Source organism: Panthera onca, chromosome B1 (assembly GCF_046562875.1).
Source record: "Panthera onca isolate mPanOnc1 chromosome B1, mPanOnc1 haplotype 2, whole genome shotgun sequence".
NCBI lineage: Eukaryota > Metazoa > Chordata > Mammalia > Carnivora > Felidae > Panthera > Panthera onca.
The window spans coordinates 129,223,217-129,247,747 of NC_138342.1; the positions used below are offsets into that span (position 1 = coordinate 129,223,217).

The 24,531-nt window shown below is 46.2% G+C and overlaps 1 protein-coding gene across 2 annotated transcripts in view; it reads left to right on the forward strand.

Moving 5' to 3' along the window:
- Positions 1 to 24,531, forward strand: part of FHIP1A (FHF complex subunit HOOK interacting protein 1A) — a 252,724-nt gene that overhangs the window by 223,481 nt on the left and 4,712 nt on the right. For both annotated transcript variants that reach the window (XM_060654005.3, XM_060654004.3), the window contains 4 exons: positions 7,655 to 7,845; positions 10,739 to 11,884; positions 18,638 to 18,816; positions 19,176 to 19,314. In XM_060654005.3, coding sequence (XP_060509988.1) covers positions 7,655 to 7,845; positions 10,739 to 11,884; positions 18,638 to 18,816; positions 19,176 to 19,314 — 1,655 coding nt within the window. The remainder of the gene's footprint in view (positions 1 to 7,654; positions 7,846 to 10,738; positions 11,885 to 18,637; positions 18,817 to 19,175; positions 19,315 to 24,531) is intronic.

The following is a 24,531-nucleotide window of genomic DNA, read 5'->3' on the forward strand; positions in this document are numbered from 1 at the left end:
CTCCAGGGGATTCTGATGCATGGCTGATTTTGAGAACCAGTGGTCACTGGTTTATCTGCAAATGGGAGCGATAAAAAAACCAAAACCAAAACCAGGCTGGAAGAGGTGGATGGTGGCAGGCATCATGGTGGAGGCCTCACAGGGTTATCATTTTGTGGGGAAGTAGATCACTTATTAATTTTCTTACTTTTAAAAAGAGTTTTTGGACTTTCTAGAGGTTTAGATTAGGTCATCAGTCACTAATCTTAAGGCACTGGCAAAGAACAAATCTGATCACGAAGAGAGAGCCTGGGTAGTCTGGCTAGAATATTTTGAGTAGAACATCCCATCCTAAAAGGATTGCTTCAGCCTCCCGTTAGGTGTCTGCTGACGTGACAGATGCATTAGCAAGGCCTGAACGGAATCCCTCAGAGCAACTTGTTAAAGCCTTTCTTACTGCCCCAAACCACACTTTGCTTCCCACCACCGTAAAACCTGATTATATTTAAGTGTCAAATTCCTTAAGGCTGCTTCGCTCGGGGTATGAAATGCAGCTGTCTTTTTCAGCCTCCCTGGAAGCCTGGCTCTGCTGGGGATGTGCAGAGCCTTTCCCCTCCGAGCCACCTCATCACATGTGGCCCAGCTGGGGACAACTCCTCCATCACCTTTTGTCTACGGGGGATGCGGTGCGGTGCTCATTGTGCTAAACTCTGCCCTCAGAGATCATGTTAGCTCCTTTTGAGACCCAGTCATGTGCCACGTGAAGGGGGAGAAATTGGCTCATGGTTGAGATATTTCCATATCCCAAGTCAGGGCTAATCGTTTCCCAGCAAAGTGCCTGAAGGGCACACGTCGAAGATTCTGAATAGGGTGATGGAAGCCAAATCCCACGTAACTACCTGGTCTTAGGCTCTCTGAGCCCAAGCATTTTCCTTGTTTCTTTAATAAGGATGATGGCGATATTACAATAATGATAGTTGCCCTTTATGTAATACCTTCTTTTTCTTTTTTTTGAGAGAGAGAGAGTGTGAGAGGGGCAGTGGGGGGTGGGGGAGGGAGAGGGAGAGAGAGGGAGAGAAGGAGAGAGGGAAGCCCCCAAGTGGGCTTCATGCTCAGTGTGGAGCTTGGACGTGGGCTTGATCTTATGACCCTGGGACCATGACCTGAGTGAAAATCAAGAGTCAGGTGCTCAGTGGACTGAGCCACCCAGGCGCTCCAATTTATTTCGAATTCTACCTCATTGCCTGGGGGAATTCATGAGCGAATGGAGAATATACACGGAAGTCAGGTACGCAGCAGACTCGTGGGAACCCTCAGCTTCCTGGTCTCTGCCCTCTGAACTGCCAGGTCCCCCTCCCCCCCATTTTAAATTATATTTAATTGTCATAACATACACAGAACATAATATTTGCCATTGTAACCATACAGTTCAATGAATGGTATTAAATGCATTCACATTGTGGTGCAGCCATTGCTGCCATCCATCTCCAGAAATGTTTCCACCTTGCAACAGGAGCACTGTGTCCCGCTAAACACTAATTCACCATGTCTCCCTCCTCTGGCCTCAGGAAGCCCCTCTCCTACTTTCTGACTCTCTGAATTTGACTACTCTCTAGATACGTCCCTTAAGTGGAATCATACCCTTTTTTTGGTGCCTGAACTTTTTCACTTTTCATTTTGTCTTCATGTTGTTGCGTGTGTCAGGATTTCCTTCCTTTTTAGGACTGAATAATATCCCACTGTTTATATATACCACATTGTGTTTCTCCGTATGTCTGGTGATGGACATTTTGGGTTGCTTCCGCTTTTTGGCTGTTGTGAATAATGCTTCTAGGAGCATGGGAGTACACATACCTCTCTTCAACACCCTGCTTTCAATTCTTGTGGGTGATATACCCAGAAGTGGGATGGCTGGATCACATGGTAACTCTATTTTAAGTTTTTTACTGTTTTGCATAACAGCTGCACCATTTTACATGCCCACCAACAGTGCACGAGGGCTCCAGTTTCTCCACATCCTTGCCAACACCTGTTATTTTCTGTTAAAGAAATGGTGTTTTTGTGATCATGCAAAAATGACAGACGGATTTCAAGAACCAATTAGAACTCTTAGAAGTAAAAGCTGTAATTATTGCAATGAAAAATCAGGGGTTTGGGTAAATAGCATGTGGGACACAGATTAAGAGAGAAAGAGAGAATTAGTGAACTAGGAGATAGAATGGAAGAAGTTACTACATTTGCAGCAGAAAGAGGTAAAGAGATTAAAATTATGAAAACAAGGCTGTAAATGGTGGTGGTTAAATTGATAAAGTGTAACAGATCCCATTAGAAGGAGAGTGAACTGCTGACTTGACCTATTCTATTTTTGGAATTTCTAGCTCATACTCAGATGTTTGGGAGAATCAAGTGTGGGGCTATCTGAAAAGTGTTTTTGAAACGCTGTAACATACTACACAAATTGAAGGGAGGAGAATTTCCTGGAAAATACATCCTAAACTAATGAAAATGTTGTCTTTTCTGATTTAGAATCTGTACAAAAGCAAAGACAATGCAAAATCCTTATTCTTCTAGTCATTTAAACTTTATCTTCAGGGACATAAAACACAGATTTATAATCTGTCCTTTTTGTTATTGCCGCTATAGTGGTTCGAACGCACATGACAAACGTGTGGGGCTGAGAGGCAGTAGAGCAGTCGAGATTATGTGAGTCCACCAATGAACTTATTTGTTATGTGATAAATAATAACTATATGTCCATTTTTGTTGCAATCCAAATACTACTAAATACTGATATTGCAAAGTGATAATCCATTCATAAGTGATATATTTCTTACAGTTAGCATAATAATCAGGAGCCGTAACTTGAAATAAGGTACCCCCAAAAGAGAGGCTATTTTAGTGAGCAGAAAACCAAGGAGAAACTGTCCGCCTGCATGGATGTGACATAGAATAGGCCAGAGGCAGGCAGGAAATGCTGATAAGCAGTGAGGTGACAGATCACCCCCATATTCCTGGCACTTGCCAGTGTAGGCAAAATTTAATTGCCTACTACCCTGAATGCCATTTCTGAATATTCTGGTTGGGACATTTTTTCCGGAAGTGCTGGTCCATCGTCAGATTCTTGAATTGCATTTCCTGTTGTGTTCAGTCAGAGGATGTTTTGCTCGGAGAGCAAAGTGCGTTGCTGTGTGTCCACTTCGGGAACATTTCCATCCTGCATGGGAGCTAGGTGTCTGGAGGAGAGCAGGGGGAAAAAAAAGGCAAGCCAGCCTAGGGGAATATGGCTAGGAAAAGTACAGTCAGAATGTCTTTGGAAAACAATCTTTTTGAAATTTACTGATGTTGCTTTGTAGATTTTTGCCTCTCGGTGCGTTATTGAGGTTCTTGTCATCTCATAGAAACACCTTACCTACCTCATTGTACTGCTTTGTTTCGCTCGTGTTGTCAGTGTAGCAATAGGCAATGTGTGCGCTTTGTTATTGATTGGCTGTCACTGAACTGTTTCAGATGCAACGATGCTTCACTTCAATGAGCGAGAGGGAGAGGGACAGTGGGCCAAGGGGTGCGAAGGGTTGGGGAAATAATGAAAAAAAGAGAGGACAATATGGAGGATATCATTTTTTCCCCCTGCTGTGTCGTAGGACGGCTTTGAGTAATCTGGATCTCTAAAACCAGATATTTCTTAGTTTCTGGTTATTTTTACTGCTTTTGAATTTAAATAAAAGCCTCCAGACAAAGTATGTGTAGTATAAATGAAAAGATGGTTTGAGGACAAATTCTGGAGTGATTTCTCTCTTATCGACAGCCACTTCATTTTGATATTTGACATTAGGGCAGCTTCTGACATTCATTCTGTTCCTAATCTTTCCCTGTAAGGGATGGGAAGACAGAGGGTCAACGCGTGGTTTTCCCACTCTTCCCTCTGGGATGATCCTTCATTTCAGAGGTGCTGTGGAAGCACTGTGAATATGAGGGAGGGGTTATTTATGTGAACTCACTCCCCATTTCCAATTTTTTTTTTTTAACTTTCTTTATTTTGAGAACGCACAGTGGGGAGGGGCAGAGAGAGAGGGAGAGAGAGAGAGAATCCCAAGCAGGCTCTGGGCTGTCAGCACAGAACCCAAAGCAGAGCTCAGACTCATGTCCTGCGAGATCATGACCTGAGCTGAAATTGGAAGTCAGACACTTCACTGACTGAGCCACCCAGGCACCCCGCCCCCACCCTTTTTCAATTTGATAAAGTCTCTGCTTCAGCCTATAGGGAATCTCTGTTTATTTGATTTACTCAGAAGAAAATTCTTAGTTTCTGCTGAAAATATGTGTTTGCAAAGTTGCAAATTCCCAATTACTCTTTATTCTAATATAATTTCCAGCCACCCACTGGTGATATTTGATAAATAGCTTTATTAGGTTTGATCCACTGTTCCATTTCTAAAAAAATGCTTCAAACAAAGAGCAGAAATCTATGTATATCAACTTAAATCATGAAATATGCTTGGTTGGAGCTGTAAGCAGTCATCAAGTTCCTGCAGTGTATAAAAGCATTGAAGCAGTTTCTTTCTTAAATAATTAATGATCAAAATAAGGAGATAATAAATCCTATGTGATATGAGTTTCCCTAGGCCTCACCAGCCAGTGAGATGAGAACAGTCCATCTCAACAACCACACGATATGTCTCCCTGGGTCTTCTGGCCTTCACCTGTCAACTAAGACCTTGGCCTTAGGGAGGGGTCTTAACCCATGGTCACAAGCAAGTGTGTCCACCACCACAGTTGCCACAGCAGTGCCTGGTGAGGCCCCTTTGGTTGGTGCTGTCTCCCTCTGCCCCTGCCTTGTCCCCACCTGAGAGTGCAGAGGTGCTGAGGTGCTGGCCCAGCACTGCCTTCCCTTGTGCCCTCAGGGCCAGAGCTGTGCCCTGTGTAGACAAGTGGGGGAAAGCCTCTCTCCTCTGCATCATTGTCTGTCACCAAAGCATCGCTGCTCACAGAGATCCTTGTGAAAAGACCTCCTTCATTTTGCTACCTACAGCTTCTTTTTTAAAATGTTTGTTTATTTTTGAGAGAGACAGAGAGACACAGAGAGAGAGAGAGACAGAGGAAATATGAAGCAGGCTCCAGGCTCTGAGCTGTCGGCACAGAGCCTGACGCAGGGCTCGAACTCACAAACTGTGAGATGATGACCTGAGCCGAAGTCAGAAGCTTAACTGACTGAGCCACCCTGGTGCCTCAACCTATAACTTCTGTTTCTTCTCCGCTAGTGCTTGGATCAAGACCCCAGAGCTGGGCCAAGTATTAGAACAGACCTGTCACCTTGCCCATATTGTCCTCCTCTCTTTCCTTTTTGTTTTTATGACCTTTGATATTCATACACTCGAATTTATGAAAGTCGATGCCACCACATCAGACCTGCGGGGAATGTCTGGATCTCGGTGATTCCAAGTTTAGGCTTCAGGAGTGTGTGGATTATATGCCCGTGGGTGTGGGGGAGAAGAGACTAGGAGCCTCTGGCAGAGTACTTGAAGAATGGTGTGGTGGTTCTTTTGGGAATGGGAGGGCGAAGTGGCAAACTTGTTTCACACTGTGAAAGTTATTAAGATCGTTCATGTAAAGCACCACGAAAAGAATTCAGTCTTTTTTCCTCCTTGACTCAGGCTCTTGCCCTTGGTCAGTCATTAATGTAAAGGTACCTTCCTCATTTGGATCAACAGGAAGTGGGAGACACAGCTTAGTTGTTCTCAGGCCTCCAGACACACCCTGAAAGTTGTACTTCTATCTTTTTCACCGAATCCTTCATCATAGCTTGTTTTCTTCTGTACTGCCTCTTTCTCAAAAGCAAAAAACAGAAACAAAAACATTCTGGTTTATTGAAGATCATGGCTCAGGTCTTCGGGAATTGGCCCCGGTGTAACAGTGACACTTGGCTCTGGAATGCTCCATCCCGTTTTTTTCCGTCTTTGTTTAATGGAACAGTATTGTCCTCCCCCCCCCCCCCCCATTAAGAGTGTCAGCCATTTAAACAAACTTTATTCCACCTGTGAAGCCCACGGATGTGCTCCCAGAGTGTCAGAACTGATTGCCCAGATTTTCTTATCTCTAGGTTCATAGTGATACTCAGGTATTTTTGATCACCCACGGAAAGCATTTTGTGTGCAGTGGGGCCTAGTGTTCCTTGGTGAGGCCTTGGCCACTGTGAAGTTGTGATTTATAATAAGAAATACATATTTGGTCTCTGTCCTGTGTCTGGCACAGACCTCCTAAAACCCTTGGAATTTCCTACATGCTGAGAGGAACAAAGATGTGTTTGTTATGTTGATAAGGCCACTCCAGGACCCAAATCTGGGGATGGAGGCTGGTTGCCAGGAGACCCAACCATGTGATTAGACGGTTACTTACAACTCTTGGTCCTACTCCCCTGACCTCCCGGGTTAAATCAGTCACCAACAGCCAGTGACTTAATCAACCGTGTCTCTGTAATAGAGCCTCCATAAAAATCCAAAAGGACCGGGTTCAGAAACCTTCCAGGTTGTTGAACACACAGAGATGTGGGGAGAACAATACCCTCGAAGAGAGCATGGAAGGTCTGCGCCCTTCCCCCACACCCTGCCCTATGCATCTCCATCATCTGACTGTTCCCCAGTTATATCCTTTTGTAATAAACTGGTGATCCAGGAAGTAAAATGTTGTTCTGAGTTCAGTGAGCCACTGCAGCATATTATTTGATATCCAAGGAGGTTGTTGGAACCTCCCATTTATAGCAGGTCGGTCAGAAGCACAGGTGATAACCTTGGCCTGCGATGGTCATCTGAAGTGTGTGTACGCGGGCGACAGTCATGTAGGACCGAACCCTTCACCTGTGGACGCTATCTCCAGGTAGATACGGTCAGAATTGAGTTGAATTGAAGGACACCCTGCTGGTGCCTAGAGCCTTGCTGGCTTGTTGGTGTTGGGGCACCCCTTCTCCCTGTCCCCAGCTCCCATGTTGAAACTGGTGACCAGAACACCTTTCGCCGCCATATTTCCTCAGGGTCAACCACGAGAGTACGAGAGGGGGTTTGCACTGTGGAGTGGGTCTTTGCCTTTTTGTGCAGCTGCGGTCATTCAGCATCCACTATGAGCCAAAGTTTCTGGGACTATGAAACCACACTGTGAAAGAAGTCCCCTGCTCTGGTAGCACGTTGTACTGAGTGTCCGAGTGTTCTGAGACGCTGAAATAATTGTGAGTCTAGGTACCCGTGCTTTAGGAGAGGGTGGTGAGTGTAGTGGAGGGCGTGAGTAGCTCTGTCTTGGAGCAGGAAGCCCCGGAAGCCTTCCCAGAGAGGGTGACACTGAAGCTGGACCTTGCAGGATGACAAGACATCGGTGAGGCAGGGAACGGGGAGCACATTCCTAGTGAGGGTTACCGTGGGTGCAGACATGGAGGCAGAGCGATAGCAGACCCGGTGAGAGAGGAGGCAGTTCGTGAAGGTTGCAGCGTGAGGGCCCTCTGCAAAGGGGTGGTTCTGCCAGAAGAAGGAAGCCCTCCGCAGGTTTTAGGCAAGCGAGTGAGCCCCGGGGCTGGCAGGATGGCTGGCTCGAGAGTGGGGAGAGGATGCATCATGCGTCCACCTCGGGCCATGACGAGTCCCGATGGGAGTGGATGTGGCAGACACTGAATGCAGCCGTGTTGTCGTTACAGGTATCTGATCCCTTGCAACCACATGATGCTGAGTCAGAGGTGGGCCGTGAAGGAGAGAGACTGTTACTCTGTTTCTGCGGCCAAGCTGCTCGCCCTGACCCCCGTCTGCTGCTCCAGCGGGATCACCCTGACTCTTGGGAACCAGGAGAGGGACTATATTCTCTGGTCAAAGTGTACGCATGATAGTTCAGGTAAAAGGAACTCGCCTAGTGAATAATCTTTAAACAAAAAGGATGCCAGATGCCATTCCTCCTCTGGATATGTGTCTCTTTGGGTAGACAGGGAATAATGCAGTGAGCCCCATTTCATTTATGAATGACTCGGGGAGGGTCTTTTCTGCTTCGTCTTATAAAAATTTTTTAAATGTTTATTTATTTTAGAGAGAGAGACAGACAGAGCTGGGGAGGGGCAGAGAGAGAGAGACACAGAATCCGAAGCAGGCTCCATGCTCCGAGATGTCAGCACAGAGCCCGATGTGGGGCTCGAACTCACGAACCACGAGGTCATGACCTAAGCCGAAGTTGGATGCTTAACCGACTGAGCCACCCAGGCACCACCCACCAGACCTTTATTTTGACCAGGCTTTAGTGGCATCCTCAGAGTACATATATGAAAATATGTGCCACCATGTCTTTTTAAACAAAATGGGGGTAGAGATGTGGAGATGGTTGTAGCTAAGATAGAATTAGTCCTTATTCTAATTTCTAAGATGACCCTTTGTGCGTGCTTGTCTGCCAATAATATATCATCATAAAGCTCGAAATTTGTGATGTGGCAAAAATATCTGATTCATTTCGTTGACCTACTTAGGTTTTTGTTTTGTTTTTTTTTTTTTTAGTTTATTTATTTATTTTGATAAAGAGAGTATTCATTCAGGTGGGAGAGGGGCAGAGAGAGAGAGAGAGAGAGAGAGAGAGAGAGAGAGAATCCCAAGCAGGGTCCATGCTGACAGCACGGGGTGGGAGCCGAGGAGTGCGGGGAAAAGCTTGATCCCAGGAATCATGAGATCATCACCTCAGCCAAAATCAAGAGTCGGAGAGTCAGATGCTTCACTGACTGAGCCACCCAGGTAACTCAGAGGGTTTTATTTGTTTTTAAATAAATACTCTGGTTTTGTTTTGTTGTTGTTATTTGTTTGTTTTAATAGGAGTTATAGTACTTGTGCTATTTGCCAGTTACAGTTGATCTTGTACAAGTAAAATTTATTTATTTATTGAGAGACACGGAGTGTGCAAGCAGCAGGGAGGGGCAGAGGGAGAGAGACTCGTAAGCAGGCTCCACCCTCAGCGTAGAGCCCCACGTGGGGCTCCATCCCAGGACCGTGGGATCATGACCTGAGCTGAATCAATGCTCAGTTGACTGTGAGTCACCCAGGCCCTGCACAGGTAAAATTTAAATGGTCACCTATATCAACCTTGGCCCTCTGGCAGGCAGCTGAAACAAGGGGGCATTTGTTCATCTTCGGTGGTCAGAAGGCTATTTCAGTTCAGGAACGTTCTGCCTTTCCTGTGACCGCTAGGAAAGAGTCCAACCCTGGTACTGACCCCGGTATTTCCAGTGTGTATTCTGATATCCCCCCAAACAATATCATCCTGTCTATCCAGGCACCATCTTGTTAGATAAAGTATATTTTCTCTAAGAGCTGGGCTACTTGACCAGGAAAATATCAGGGTGTTTGGTGTAGATGTAATTGTTACAAATTAAGGTGGTTGTATTCTTGGTCTTTAAATAAAGATACAGTGATCATGGAAATTAATAATTTACTTGGCAGTACAAGTTATTTTAAATGTATTTTCCTATTAGGTAAACTAGTCCAGATATCTTCTATTTTCCTACCAATAGTCATTTTTTAGAACATATTTGACAACTGATGTCTTTTTTTATTTACTAAGAAAGTTGTTTCAAGAATGATTCTGGGGCTGACCTTGCTGCATAATTCGAAATTTAAATTAGACAAGCGATTGTCGAATGCCTACAACTTGCCACATTCTTTCCCTGTATTCACATTTAATCCTTTGAAGAAAGTAGTATTTCCATTTTACACAGGAAGAAACATACTCAGAGGAGTTGACTTGTTCAAGGCTACACAGCTGATGGGTCCTCTGATTCCAAATTCCACATTCTTTCCGCTCTCCCACTCTGGGATCGCCTTACAGTGGAGTGCCCTAATGGATGAACAGTGGCGTAGGTCGGTGGGTAGACAGGTAATGCAATTCATAATTCTGGTCTGGCCTGGCAGAGATTTAGATAATGAAGAGACAGGAAGCTTGCAAAGGTGTGGCATCGAACAAAGTGTGAACGGGGGTTGACGTGAGGCAGCCTGTGCTTGAGTTGTGCTCCGCCCCTGAGTAGTTGGGTGATCTTTTGTCTCTGAGCCTCAGTTTCTTTGCCTGTAAATGGAGAAAATGATATCTGCCATATAGGGCTGTTGGGAGGGGTAGTGTTGAAAAAGCACCTGCCATGTAAGTTCTCCATTTAAGAAATGGTAGAGTTCATCGGGCTCTGTGCTGACACCTTGGAGCCTGGAGCCTGCTTCAGATTCTGCGTCTCCCTGTCTCTCTGCCCCTCCTCCGCTCATGATCTCTCTGTCTCTCAAAAATAAATAAACATTAAAAAAAAGAAGAAGAAGAAGAAAAGAAATGGTAGAGTTCTGGGGCACCTGGGTGGCTCAGTCGGTTAAGCGTCAGATTCTTGATTTTGGCTCAGGTCATGATCTCACGGTTTGTGGGACTGAGCCCCGCATCAGGCTCTGCACTGACAGTGTGGAGCGTTCTTGTCTCTCTCCCTCTCTCTACCCCTCCTCTGCTCTCTCTCTCTCAAAATAAATAAACTGAAAAAAAAAAAAAAGAAATGGTGGAGTTCTAGGTCTCCTCTATGATTCTATAACTTCTATGAAGACAGACATTCTGTTCTTCTTAAAATCTAACCATTTTTTTACTCAGAAGTTACTAGAACTAAAGTAGCTGGCGGGACAAAATCTTAGCAGCCAAATGAGTCACATGTGTGTCCACTACCTTTGTCTCCCCACCTGTTGTACGTGTAAGCAGGGGGCTCGTTCTGACTCGTTTCTGCCTCCCGTGGCAGGGGCCGTGGAGCAGCCAGTGCCCCAGGTGTCGTCTCCGTCGGCCTGCATCGTGGAGTACGGCAAAGCCCTGGACATCAGCTACCTGCAGTACCTGTGGGAGGCCCACACCAACATCCTCCGCTGCATGAGGGACTGCCGAGTCTGGTCCGCCCTGTACGACGGAGACTCCCCTGACCCGGAGACGTTTGTCCAGAGTCTGACGGAGGACAGCGCCGTCGGCTCCCCCTATCCTGTGTTCAGGCTCCCGCAGCAACTCCCCAGGAAGACGGGCTCTCCGCTGCCTCCAAGAAAGGAGAAGAGCCACACGGAGCTGGAGTGGGACGACAGCTATGACACCGGCATCTCCTCAGGGGCGGACGTGGGCTCCCCGGGGCCTTACGATGATCTGGAGAATTCGGGCCCGCCGGCACCAGTCGACCCCCCCAGACACATCCAGGAGATGAAGAAGAACGCCATCCTGCTCTTCAAAGGGTCCTACATCGAAGAGTCCGACTTCCAGGATGATGTGATGGTGTACCGGCTGTGTGCCGAGAAGGACTCTGAGGACACTAGGAAGGTACAGGCGGAAACCGCCAGGCCCGCAAGCCAAGCCCAGACTGAGGTTCAGGGTCCCGCCCTGAACAACGGCCCCCTGCCCAGCCCTCTGTCAGGCACAGATTCAGAGGAGGAACACGGTAGGGACAATTCAGACCCGTTCCCAAATGCGTCCAAGGGACCGAAACAAGAAGAGGAGGCGGCAACAGCCCCGCAACCGAGCGCGGAGTTAGCGCCTCCCATCTCCGAGGCTGAACACGATTCAAAGCCGATGGTCATTAACCCAGGGGGTGAAGATTTCATCGCCCAGTATGACCAAATCATTAAAGAACTAGATTCGGGCCCCGAGGGCTTGACAGAAGAGAATTTCCCCTCGCCTGGTGTCTTGCATCTCAAGGGAGAGCAAGAGGGGAAGGAAGGAGAGAGCAAAGGAGAAAAGGAGGACGAAGAGGAGGAGGCCGGGGAGAAGGCCCTGGAAGAGGAGGACGACTTTGATTCTTTTATAGCAGACACTCCCACCATCGACGCCGCACCGTCCCCGTTTGGGGTGAGAGATGAGACTGCCTTTGCCAGTCAGCCTCCCGTGAGGACTCAGAGCACCCCGTTCACAGGTGATGATCTTCACTCGCTTTCTGATTTCTGCTTTTGTAAGTACTTGGACGTATTGTAACGAGGAAGTACGGTAGGTGGAGGCAAGGAGCATTGCCACTTTACCTAACAGAGGGGGGAGAGTGGATTTGTGAAGAGCACAGAGAGGTGGTTTCATGTTACCTTGTCATTCTAGGGGTCTTTTTTGGACCCCAGCCAATCAGAGGATGCATTTCACAGCTGGGTAACTGCTTCCCTTGATATGTGTGTGATAAAATAATAGGACTGATGAAACCACACAAAAAATCCAGTCTCAGTATTTGATAGCCTCATTTCCCTTAGTCTACTAATTTTTCTCCATGGCATGTGTTTTTGTATAGAAAAAAGGTACGGTTTCCCCCACTAGAATCATAGGCTCCGCGAAGGCACAGGTGTTGGATTTTCTCTGCTCTTTCCCAGCACCTGAACAGAGAACAGAGCACAGGGCAGGTGCTCAGAATAGCTGCTGAATAAAGACAGCTGTATACACACGTCAGAGACCATTGGAGCTAGGTATGCCTTTGCCCCGGAGCTCATTTCAGGTAACTGCAAAATCTTTACCCAAAAATAAGTAGAGTGGACCCCCATAAACCTGTAACTCTGCCAACAAATGGGTGTGTTCCAGCATACATCTCTAACAACAGGTAGGAACCGGGTAAGAGCCCAAGGGATAGGTTAGGATATCAGACATGTGGATTGGGGTGAGGAGTTATGATAGAAAACATCATTAAATATTAGCCAGTAATGTCTGAATCTGCAAATTGGGGTGCGGGGGGAACTGGCACAGGGGGTCATCAAACTCAGGGAAGGCTGGTGTGGGACCCCTGAGCAGTGTCTAGGTAACCGGGAGAGATTTCCCCCCCTTTAGGGGCTGACACCGCAGAGGGTCAGACAGCGACGTTGGAGTCAGGCCTGTGGGGGATTCCTGGCTGTAGCATGTCCAGCTCTGAGGTCCTAAACCCTCCCCTTTCTCCTGTGAGGACTGAATGGGAACCCCGGGGCGTGTGTGTTGTTATCACTCTTACAGGCAGCCCCCGGCAGCCTTGGCTGAGGCTTGCCTTTCTCTGGCAGGCGGGGAGCAGCTTGGTGGGACCCGCCACGGCCACTGTGCTCCACCTCCTTGGATCACCCAAAATAGATGAGATCACATTATCTTCCGGCCCAGTCTGGTAGGCTTCCTGTGATTTCAAGTGGCTCTTCCAGCCTCCTCCTGTATTTATTCATCTATTTACTGAGGCCTGAAGATTTATTTAAAGAGGGAGAGAGCTTTTAATTCCACAATTAAAAGGCTTGAGGTTCTAGTGGAGATAACATTTCAGTGTGAATGGGTTTTAATTAAAATTCAATCAGTCAGTCCATCAGAAGAAGGATTAGATAATCTCAGTTTGCCCAGGTGATAAGGGGAGGGGGCTGGGGGTGGGGTGGGGAGCAGGAGGGCCCTGGCTGCCTGAAGGGGGGCAGAAGTAACCTAGCACACACCCGAATTTTGCCTGAGGCCTGCCCCATTTACTCTGGCCCAGCTGGAAATCCCCACTTTGCAGAGCTCTTGGGGGTGTGAGGGCCACCCAGGGCTAATGAGGGTTGCTCTTTAGAACAGAACGCTGGCTTTCTTGTGAAAGAGCTTCGTCCCTGGGAAATATGTAAATTGCGGAAACAAAGTATAGCTTAGGGCAAGAAGAAAAAGGGAATACAACACTTTATCAAATAACATCAGTGTTTTGCATAGGATACACCTGAGAACCAACAAAATGTTGTGTTTTTTTTATACATATAGGTAATTTTAACCAAAACTTTGCTTTTTCCCTCCTTTGAAATTTGTACACAGCTTCAGGAAACATCTTTTCTCTTTCCATGTATATAAACTTTGTAGTTTCCAAACTCCTGAGTGTGTTGTGTAGCAGTAAGCGTAACTTCTGTCTCTCCGTGGAATCCTGATTTCCACCGAAATGAATTTGCTTCTCAGGACGATCAAAGCATTCCATTTCATTTATCTAATTAACTCTATTTGTGCATTCAGCAGTCTTGTATTGATCTCCTAATATTTGGCAGGTTCTGTGCCAGATACTAGGACAGAAAACTGAAGGGATTCACAGACTTTCAGAGGAGAGATCAAGAAAGAATTGTACTCAATGAGAAAAGCATTATTTTCTTAAGTTTATTTATTTTGAGAGAGAAAGAGACTCACAGAGTTGGGGGGGAGGGGTAGAGAGAGAGGGAGAGAGAATCCCAAGCAGGCTCCGTGCTGTCAGAGTAGGGCCCGATGTGGGGCTTGATCCCACGACCCTGGGATCATGACTTGAGCCAAAATTAAGACTCAGACACTTAACCAACTGAGTCACCCAGGCGCTCCAAAGAAATGCATTATTAGTGATTGTGTGTCACACGTCTTAGGGGAGCCCAGTGGCGGGGGGAGTGGGAAAGACTTCACAGAAGAGGGGTACAAACAGCGGATAGAAGCTCTCAGGTAAAAGTGGCTCAGAATGATCGTCTGGAGAAGAGGAAACAACAGGCAGAAGACAAAGGAGCCTGACAGCGCAGGCACAGGTGTGACAGAGCGTGGATCCTGTGAGACAGTGAAGTGTCTGAGAGCGGAAGCCAGAAAGCTTGGTTGGTGCCACCTTATGGGGAGGGGGTCTTTGGGCCAAGCTGAGGAACAGGGACCTTGCGCTGCTGGCACTGAAGAAACCCTGGAAGCGTTTGAGTTGGCAAGTGATGTGACTGGGTCTGTGTTTGAAAGGTCAGCCTAGAGTAATAGGGAGAGAGAGAGCAGGTGGGAGCCTGCTGTCACTGTGGCAGAATTCAGAATGCACTCATGCTCTGAGTTCTGTTCCTCGGAACGTCTCACAGTCTGTATTCACACGTATGTGCCAAGATATATTTACAAGGATGTCTGTTGAGGTATTGTTTATAATAGAAAAAGACTGGAAACAACCCAAATGTCCACTAGTAGGAGACTGTTTTACGAATGTAGTACCCATGGTGACTGAATAGCTTGCAGCCTTGTGCTGAATGAGACCGCTCTGTATGTGCTGCTATGGGACAGTCTCTAGGGTAGAGTGTTCGATGGAAAAGCAAGGTGCAGGATAGGGTGTGGAAGATGTCATCATTTGATCAAAAAAAAAAAAAAGAACCAGGATACACACACACACACACACACACACACACACACACACACGTGTGCGCGGGCAGAGGCAAGGCAGTGTGTTGGTGAAAAGAAGCAGCACTGGAAACAGATGGGCTGGATTACAGTTGTGACTTTTCATTTATTGGCCATGTACACTTAGCGTTCTGCCTCATCGTTCAATGGGGATAATCAACTTCGTAGGCTCCTGTAGAATATTTAAGTAAGTTGATACATGAAAAGTGTGGAACACTTAGAATACTGCCTGGCACGTAGTGATTAGTAAATGTTTTAAATAATAATTCAGTTATTATTCTATTATATATGTATTATTATATTCTATATATAACATATAGAATATATATATATAGAATATATACATTCTATATATATATATTCTATATATATATTCTCTCTCTCTATATATATATTTATATATATCTATATATAATCTATATATCTATATATATAGAATATATATTCTATATATATTCTCTCTATATATATATATTTATATATATCTATATATCTCTATATATCTCTATATATCTATATATTCTATATATATAATATATATATAGAATATATATTCTATTATATATGTATATATATATTTCTGGAAGAACACGTTCTAATCTGTTAACGGGTTGCCTCCAGGGATGAAGACTATTCTTTATTTTATAGTTCTGTACTGTTTGAAGAAAACTAAAAAAAAAAAAAAAAAATCATTTAAATCTCTACTAAAATAGAAAGACCATTGCTGGAGTCAAGACAAGCAACCATGGGACTCAGACCTCAGGCAGAGCTGGCAGAGAGGTGGCAGTGAAGGCCCACATTCAGGAGGTATTTCCAGCATGGGACCAGCAGAGCCGAGGCACGGAATTGATGGCCGCTCCATTCTTGGAGTTAGAGAAAAGAGGAGGAGCGGGCGGGTAGGTGGGGGCAGGGGAAGAGGGCACATGAGAGGGGAGAGACGTGAATGACACATTGTCTTGTTATTCTGAGAAATTAGTATTTGCTGGGTGGGGAGTTTGCCTGTCCTAGAAGAAGAGAGGAAGAAGAAACACACTGCCCACCCCACCCCGCACACACACCTGTGGCTTTCTAAATTGTAGCTGAGTTTTTTCTGATTTTCAGCTGCTTAAGAGTTTCCCCTAGCAACTGTTTGTTGCCAAGCAGTTTTTTTTTAAGTGCTGGAAATCAACTAAGAATAAAAGAGGAATTTGAAAGGGTTTCATGGATGTTTCTTATTGCACATGCCTAAGAAGTTGTAATTAATGTCATTAGTGGATTATGACAGTTGCTGGTCTTGACCTAACGTTCTGTCATTCAGAACAGAGATGGTGATGCCACTCGCTCTCCACAGGGGGCTGGTCTGTTTCCCTCCCCTGTAGTAGCGGTAGACTGTACCTGCTCTGCCCTGGGCACCTGCAAGGTCGGCACATCTCATGTGCATTGGATGGCTACACGGGCAAAGTACAGTCTCGGGCCATGGGAGGGCAGGGTTGGACTCTCATTAAGGACATGTGTTTGTTTATAGGGGATTCTATCTACCTCAAGGGACTGAATTCACCTGTCTTGGCTTCCTCTGGAGGAAAATAGATGCTGAGCCAGGGACTGCAGGGCAGTGGGGGAGGGGGCGGGAGGGGAAGAAAGGGAAGACCTGGCCGGGAGTCAGGGAGGATGAGGGCAGTAGCCTTCACCTTGTACCTCTAACCTGAAAAGCTTGAATTGGGTTGTGATGCCTTCAGAAGAGTTAGTAGTGACGTTTCCAGGGTTTTTGATGAAGCCTCTTTAAGGTGCTTTCAAAGTGGGATTCTCATCTAGTTTCTGAATGTGTTTGGCACACTCCCAGTTGTTTTGTGAGCAGGGCCTCTGCGAAGGCTCTCTACTCAGAGAGTTCATTGAACGCCTGTGTTGTGGAAAGTGAGGAGCTCTGTCCATCCCAGAGATGGGGAAGTTGAGGCTCATCTAAATACATGAGGGGGTAGTACCTTTCTGTTTGAGGCCCCAGTAGAAACATCCTCTGCAACCCCAGCGACAGGAATATTGCCATCATCCAGGGGTAAAGGGTTTAGGTTTGGTGTTCCCAATTCTCACAGATGGCTTCTCTTTTCTTGCAAAGGGTTTTACTGTCTTACACCACCAAGGCTTCTGAATTAAGCATCTTGTGGTAAAGTATGTTTTTGTTAAACTCGTATTAATGTTGGTGAAATCTTCGTAAGGCACGTGTATTCATCAAGGGTGATGTGCTTTTGTTATAAAGATGCCGTGGTTTAGAGGCATCATCAATAGCTCCACTGGGGGAAATGCAGAATTCTCATTCATTTTGCTTAATGGACCGCTTTTATGGTAAAAATGGAAAATGTCTTCAAGTAATTTTATTAATGCCAGATTAATTTTTTTGATTTTCCCTGTCTTCAATGAATTCCCACATAAAGCACATTAATTTTCTCACGATCCAAATTAGTCAAAGCCTCTTTTTGCCTAATTATTTATGAACTACTTTTGCAGTCATAGAGATTTTCTTTCTTGAGGAACCTATGACGCCTCAAACTATACCTCCCCAAATTGAGTCTCTCTTCTCCCTCCCTCCCCTCCTCCACCGGAAGATTAAAGTATTGTTACCCAGGTGCCCAATGCCATTAAAATTACAGCCCAGGCCTCATTCACCCCTGGTTTTTCTCTTCTTCCGATTCTTCCACATGGTGATATTTCACAAGACGGGATCTTTCTCTGGGTGCTTCTTGTGGATAGACAATCCCTGTTCACATGTTGCTACTTGGCAAACATAGTTTGTGTGTGTTTGCTATTCTTTACTAGCACAAAGGTTTTTTTGTTACTAAAACTTTTGCTGGTTTCTGATGTTTGTGTGAAGCCCTACAGTATGCGTCTTCATGAGGTGATTGAATATCATGGTTTTGAGCTCTGGCAGTTCTGGGAAATATGGCAACGTTATGGAGTATATTTTAATTTAAAAAAATTTTTTTTTAACGTTTATTTATTTTTGAGACAGAGAGAGACAGAGCATGAACGGGGGAGGGTCAGAGAGAGAGGGAGACACAGAACCTGAAACAGGCTCCAGGCTCTAAGTGGTCAGCACAGAGCCCGTATTTTAATTTTTTTTAATGTTTGTTTATTTTTGAGAGAGAGAAAGCTTGAGCAGGGGAGGGGGCAGAGAGAGGAGGGGGGGGACAAAGGATCTGAAGCAGGCTCTCCACTGACCACAGCGAGCTCGACGCAGGGCTCAAACTCATGAACCATGAGATCATGACCTGAGCTGAAGTTGGACCCAAGTGCCCCGAAGTGTATCTTTAAAATTATGCTTCCTCTGACTTTTTTCAAGGTCTGTGATAATTTTCAAAGCTTCAAAACTGCTCATAGAGTCAAAATACCAGCTCCCATGCATGTATCCCTGCTTTCTCCTGGTGGTGGTGGTTTGCTTCATGTTCTGCTTTGAGGCAGGAGAAGATCTGGCTCAATTTGCTGTTTCTGTATTTGATCTGCACCTGGCAGACCCACGGTTTGGGAGCGGTGGCCCCAGTGCCTCCTGAGTTGTCAAGGAAAGATGTCATCTGTGCTGAGCCAGCCCTGATGCCTTGTGCTCTTCCTGCAGGCCCATTCATCAGCGTGGTCCTGTCAAAGCTGGAGAACATGCTGGAGAACTCTCTACATGTTAATTTGCTACTTATCGGGATCATTACTCAGCTAGCCAGCTACCCGCAGCCTCTCCTGCGCTCCTTTCTGCTCAACACCAACATGGTCTTCCAGCCAAGTGTCCGCTCCCTCTATCAGGTACGTTAGCTGAGCCCATATCCATACCTGTTGATTTTATGGGTGCTAAGGAGAGGGCTGCTTCTCTCCTTTCCCCTGTTATTTTGTTGTTTTTCTAAAATCCCTCGGTTCTAATTCACTTGCTCTCCTTCCCCGTCCTATGACACCAGTTGTGTGGATTATTCTAGACAAACTGCAAAGCTTCATTTAGCTTGATGTTTCGAGGGCGCCCTACCAAGAACACCCAGGCTGTTAAAAACAAGCAAATGCCTGATATCATAAAAGTTCCGGCAACGAGGGCTGTACCAGAAAGATGTATCGATAACTGAGGGTGGGATTCCATTGTGGAGCATTCACATCATTAATGTCGCTTTTGACAGGTCCTTGCATCTGTGAAAAACAAGATTGAGCAGTTTGCTTCTGTGGAGAGAGACTTCCCGGGGCTCCTCATACAAGCCCAGCAATACCTGCTCTTCCGAGTGGACATGTCTGACATGACCCCTGAGTCACTAACCAAAGGTAAGTCACGTGTCTCCTCTGTGTCTCTCCTCCAACTGTTCTTCTGTTTCCCCAGCCTCCTGACTTGGGCTCACAGATGCTGTGCTGGCTCCTGGGCCTTAAAAGCATCTAAATACATCTTCATTTTCCCCAACAGGGGAGAGCCGCCTCTTCGCGTTCTGCAACCTAAAGAAAAGTCTCCCCTGCTTGCACCTGGCCTGCTCCCGGCTGGGAGGGCTTAGTAGGACATTTGCTTGCCTCCCCGATAGTGGTCAGGGAGGAGTGCTGCGTGTTGTTGCTTGGCTAGAATAAATAACTTGGCGTGTGTGGGCCAGAAAGAGGCATTATGTGCACACCCTGAGCCATTTTTTGGCCAGTCCTGCCCTGAGGAGGGCATCTGTTCTCTTTATTATGTTTTCAGAGACTCTTAGGCCCCAAATAAATGTGCTTTAGGGCTCTGGAAGGTAAAAACTATTCATTTGGACTGGGAGAAGGAAAGCTTCTGCTCAGCCTCAAGTTTCTGAGAGTAGTGCCTTTTCGTCAGCTCTAGTGGTGCCAGGCGGGGGGAGGGTGGTGGTCGGAGCGGAGCAGGAGAGCCCAGGATGGTCCTGCGGGCCGGCCAGGCCTGGGGAGCACCTCCGCTTTGCCTCGCTTCAGCTCAGGCTGGACGGATTTGATGGCCAGTTGTATTCTGAGCCAAGATTTAGGCCGAGGTGAGTGCAAACTAGTAAATGCCTCATATTACACTGGCTTTTGCTCATCACACGACCCGGACAAGCCAGGCTTCCTTGTGGCCGGTGAACAGTGGAGAGCGTGGGGCTCCCAGTTTCCGGCTAAAGGTGTGCGATCAGAAACAAGATTGAGAGTGAGAGGCAGAAATGTAACTTGGGGCAGCTTTTAAACCTGTAAAGGGAGCTGAAAGATCCCGGAACTCTGATGGCTTGACCTTGTCTCTGTGTAGCTATTTCCTCTTGGTCACTGGGCCTCACTGAGCCTCCTGTTCCTTGACTTTTAAATGAAGAATTTGTTTTCTATCTCAAGTCCTTTTGGCTGTAGAGCTCTGACTGTGAAGAGCCTTCAGGGCACTGCAAGGCAGACTTTGAAAGACAGGTGGGCCTGTGCCACTGGGAGATGAGGGGGCAGGCTCCAAGCTTTGGCCCTAGAGAAGAGTAGTCCAGGCTGGGCCGGGCCATTCACGGAGGGGGAGTAGCCCCCACGTCTCTGTGGAAAGGTGGGCTGTGGGCCCGCGTGGCCTCTCCTAGCTCCTGGACTACTGGTCTGTTAGTTGTGTTCCTCCTGAACCTGGAGCACACCTCTGTAGCTCACCCTGTGAGCATTAGCTTTTGTTCACTGCAGCAACTCAGTGGTTTAAGAGAAAGTCATTTATGAGTGCTCACGAGTCTGTGTGGTTGCCTGGATTTTCTGATCTGGCTGATTTTGCCTGGACTTGCTTATGTGTGGCCATCAGCGGGTGGCTGGATGTCTGGGATGGCCTCACTCATATGGGTAACGGTTTCCGGTTGGGGTGATGGGGATCGTGGGGGTCTGTATTGCTCATCATCCAGAGGGTTCGCCCTGGCTCGTCAACATCACGGCTGTAGGTTTGCAAGAACGAGAGCAGGATTGTACAAAATCTTTTGAGGCTCTGTGTCGGGACCCAAACAAGGTCAATTCTGCTACATTCTGTTGGGCAATGCAAGTCATGGGGCCAGCCCAGGTTCAAGAATGGAGCCAAACTTCCACCTCTCCATGGCAAGGGCTAGAAGAATTGTGGGCATTTTTACAATCTGTAGATGGAAGGTGGCATGCCTCTTCTTACATTACACTCCATGCTTGGTCTTCATTTGTAGTTTTCAATTTGTAACGTGCTTTCCGAGGCAATCTTGTTTTCAGATAGCACGGTGCAGTGGGTGAGAAGGATACTACTGGCTTCATTTTCGTATAAGGCAACCGAAATTAGGTGCCTGGAGTAGTCCGCCAGGGTCATGAGGCTCAGGTGCCTGAGCCTGTCTTGCCCAGTGTGTGGAGCCCAGGGCACAGATGCTGACTGGCTTCCTAGGCTTTCCTTGACCCACACACTCCAGGTGAGGGGTGGTGGGGTGGGGAGTGGTGGGGATCACTCACACCTTGTGCTATGTCCTGGACTGTTTCTTGGCTGTGGATGCCAGGTATGTGCCCAGGGGAACTTGTTCTCACCACATACAGTTGTCAAATGAGCCATAATTGATGCTTTCTAAGGTCTGTAATGTTCAGGGGGCTTTGACTTGTGAGAAGCTTCTCTCGGGGAAGAAGACTTTTCCTTTAACAGAATTGTTCAGGTAAACTTTCCAACTTCTTTCATATTGGCAAAGTGATACCCTCCTCTCAACTTAAAAAGTCTCTAAACTTTCTCACAGAATGAGAAAGGTGTCTGTCCCCTTGCACAAAGCTGACCACCAAAGCATTGAGTGTGATGCGATTGCCTATAAATGAGTTGAATCCAGGAGCTCGAGCGTCATGGTAATGGGCCAGACACTGGGGTTTTCCATGTTTGTGAGCTGTGTACTTTGTCTAGCACTGTGGACGTGGTGGGTGGGGGGAGCCTGTAAAAGATTTCTCACCTGACTTTTAAATCTTGCCAGTATTAGTCTTGAAAACCGTCTGTTGCAGCTTTTCAGACCCAGGGCAGCATTTCAGAAAACCACTCCCGATTCTGACATTTATTTATACTTCTCTTCTTCCCTGCCTTTTTCTTCAGGTGCTTGTGCATGCTTGCTGAGTCCTCTGATGATGGGTGGAACTCGGGTGCCTGCAGCGAGTTCCCCCATCATGCAGGTGCTCTACTCCCTTGGCCTCCTGACAGCCCTGTAAAAAACGAGCCAAAGGGGCGCCTGGGTGGCTCAGCCAGTTAAGCGTCCGACTTTGGCTCAGGTCATGATCTCACAGTTCGTGGGTCGAGCCCCGTGTTGGGCTCTGTGCTGACAGTTCAGAGCCTGGATCCTTCTTCGGATTCTATGTCTCCCTCTCTTTCTGCCCCTCCCCCATTTGCACTTTCTCTCCCTCTCGAATATAAATAAGAACATTAAAAAATAATAAAAAACAAAAAAACGAGCCTCCTCACTACTGGCTTCAAATAGGGACAGACTTCCTATGCCAGCTGTCACTTTGTCATCCTTGAGACTGTTGATCTCTGGGATCAGCCACTTCCCCTCAAATGCTTTCCAAACCACAGAGGTTGTATTTGCTTGTATTTAGTTATCTTCAGAGTCCTTTCACTGATCATGAGTTCTGGGAGGGAGGGAGGTCAGGTGGGTGGTATTTCCATTTTACAGAAAAGGAAACAGAGACGTTATATGATAAGCTAGTTGCCAGGTAGGAATCATAACTTGGTTCTCCTTGCTTTTGAACTGAGAGCTTGATGGAGCTTTGTGACACCCTGAGAGGCCACTCCCGTGCTAACAGCACAGCCTGCTGGGAGGGTTTCCCTGCAAATCTTAGGTCTCCCTCACTGGGCACGCTCCTGCTGCTGCCTTATTAGTGAAGACAATTTTGATTCTCGGATTCAAGTGGGTAAATGAGCCTTGGTGATGACACTTTTTTAAAGTCATGACACTTTTTGAATTCGTGGATGAAGCTAGAATAATGAACCACAAAAACCCTTTTTTTGGGAGGAAGGAGGAGTGAATTTGAAAGAGAAAGATGGAGATGAGGAAAATGAACCATCCAGGGAGGTCAGTTGTAGGGAAGAGCTGTTGGTCAGTTCCTTCCCTCATTCGTTCATTCAGCGAATGTTTATTAGCTTCTGCTATGAATAAGAAGGTGGGTTGGGTGTTGTGAAGGACACATCGCCTAGGGGCTCAGCTCTCAGAAAACTCAAGGTCTGATAGAGGAGGAAAAACAAACAATACAAGGTTAAAGGGCCACATTGGCCTTTGCTGGTTAATAAAATGGGGTGGGAGGCTAGAGCAGGGAACAACTTTTGGGGCAGGAAACAGGAAGTCTGTGAAGTCAGTGGCAGCTGAATTGCTGATGATATGATGGATGACCCATCAAGAGGTCCCTGTGTACATTATGCCTACTGGCTCATTTTTTTTTTTTTTTTACCTCTTGTTTGTTGATTTATTGAGGTATAATTAACATACAATATTAGTTTTCAGTGTACAACATTGATTCAACAATTCTGTGCACTACTCAGTGCTCATCATGGTGAGTGTAGTCACCACCTGTCACCAAACAACATCATTACAGTGTTATTGACTTTATTCCCTCTGCTTTACTTTTTGTCTTATAACTAGAAGTTTATACCTCTTAATCCTCTTCATCTGTTTCACCCGTCTCCCTACCCATCCCTCCTCTGGTGACCATCAGTTTGTTCTCTATATTTAAGAGTCTGTTTTTTGTTTTTCTTTGTTCATTTGTGTTGTTTCTTAAATTTCACATGTAAGTGAAATCATACGGCATTTGTCTTTTTCTGTCTGACTTATTTCACTTAGCAGAATACTCTCCAGGTTCGTCCACGTTGTTGCAAAAGGCAAGAGCTCGTTCTTTTTTATGGCTGAGTAATATTCCATTATATATGTACTATATCTTCTTATCCACTCATCCATTGATGGACATTTAGGTTACTTCTGTGTCTTGGCTCTTGTAAATAATGATGCAGTAGAGGGCTGCATAGATCTTTCAGATTAGTGTTTTTGTTCTTTTTGGGTAAATACCCAGAAGTAGAATTACTGGATCATACGATAATTCTATTTTTAATTTTATTGAGGAACCTCCATACTGTTTTACACAGTAGCTGCACCACTTTGCATTCCCACCAAACAGTGCAATAGGGTTCCTTTTTCTCCACACCCTCGCCAACACTTGTCATTTCTTGTTTCTGATTTTAGCCATGCAGACAGTTGCAAAGTGAGATTTCATTGTGGTCTCATTATTCAGGTCTTTTGCCCATATTTAATTGGATTATTTGTGTTCTGGGGGTTGAGTTTCCTATTGACTCACTTAATCCTTACAACTCTGTGAGCTTTTGACACATGAGGACATTAAAGTACAGAGAGGTAAAGCAACCTCCCTGATGTCACTCAGCCACTAAGTGGCAGAGTGGGTGCTCTTCTTAACCACTGCACTGGGGTCTCTTGAGGCTAGTGAGATCTAGAGGAGCAGAGATATGGGGAAGAGAATTCCATGGATAGTGCAGGTCTTGGCCTGGGATTACTGCCTATGGGTGTCCCATTTCTCACTTGTAGCCAGGCCAGCTTC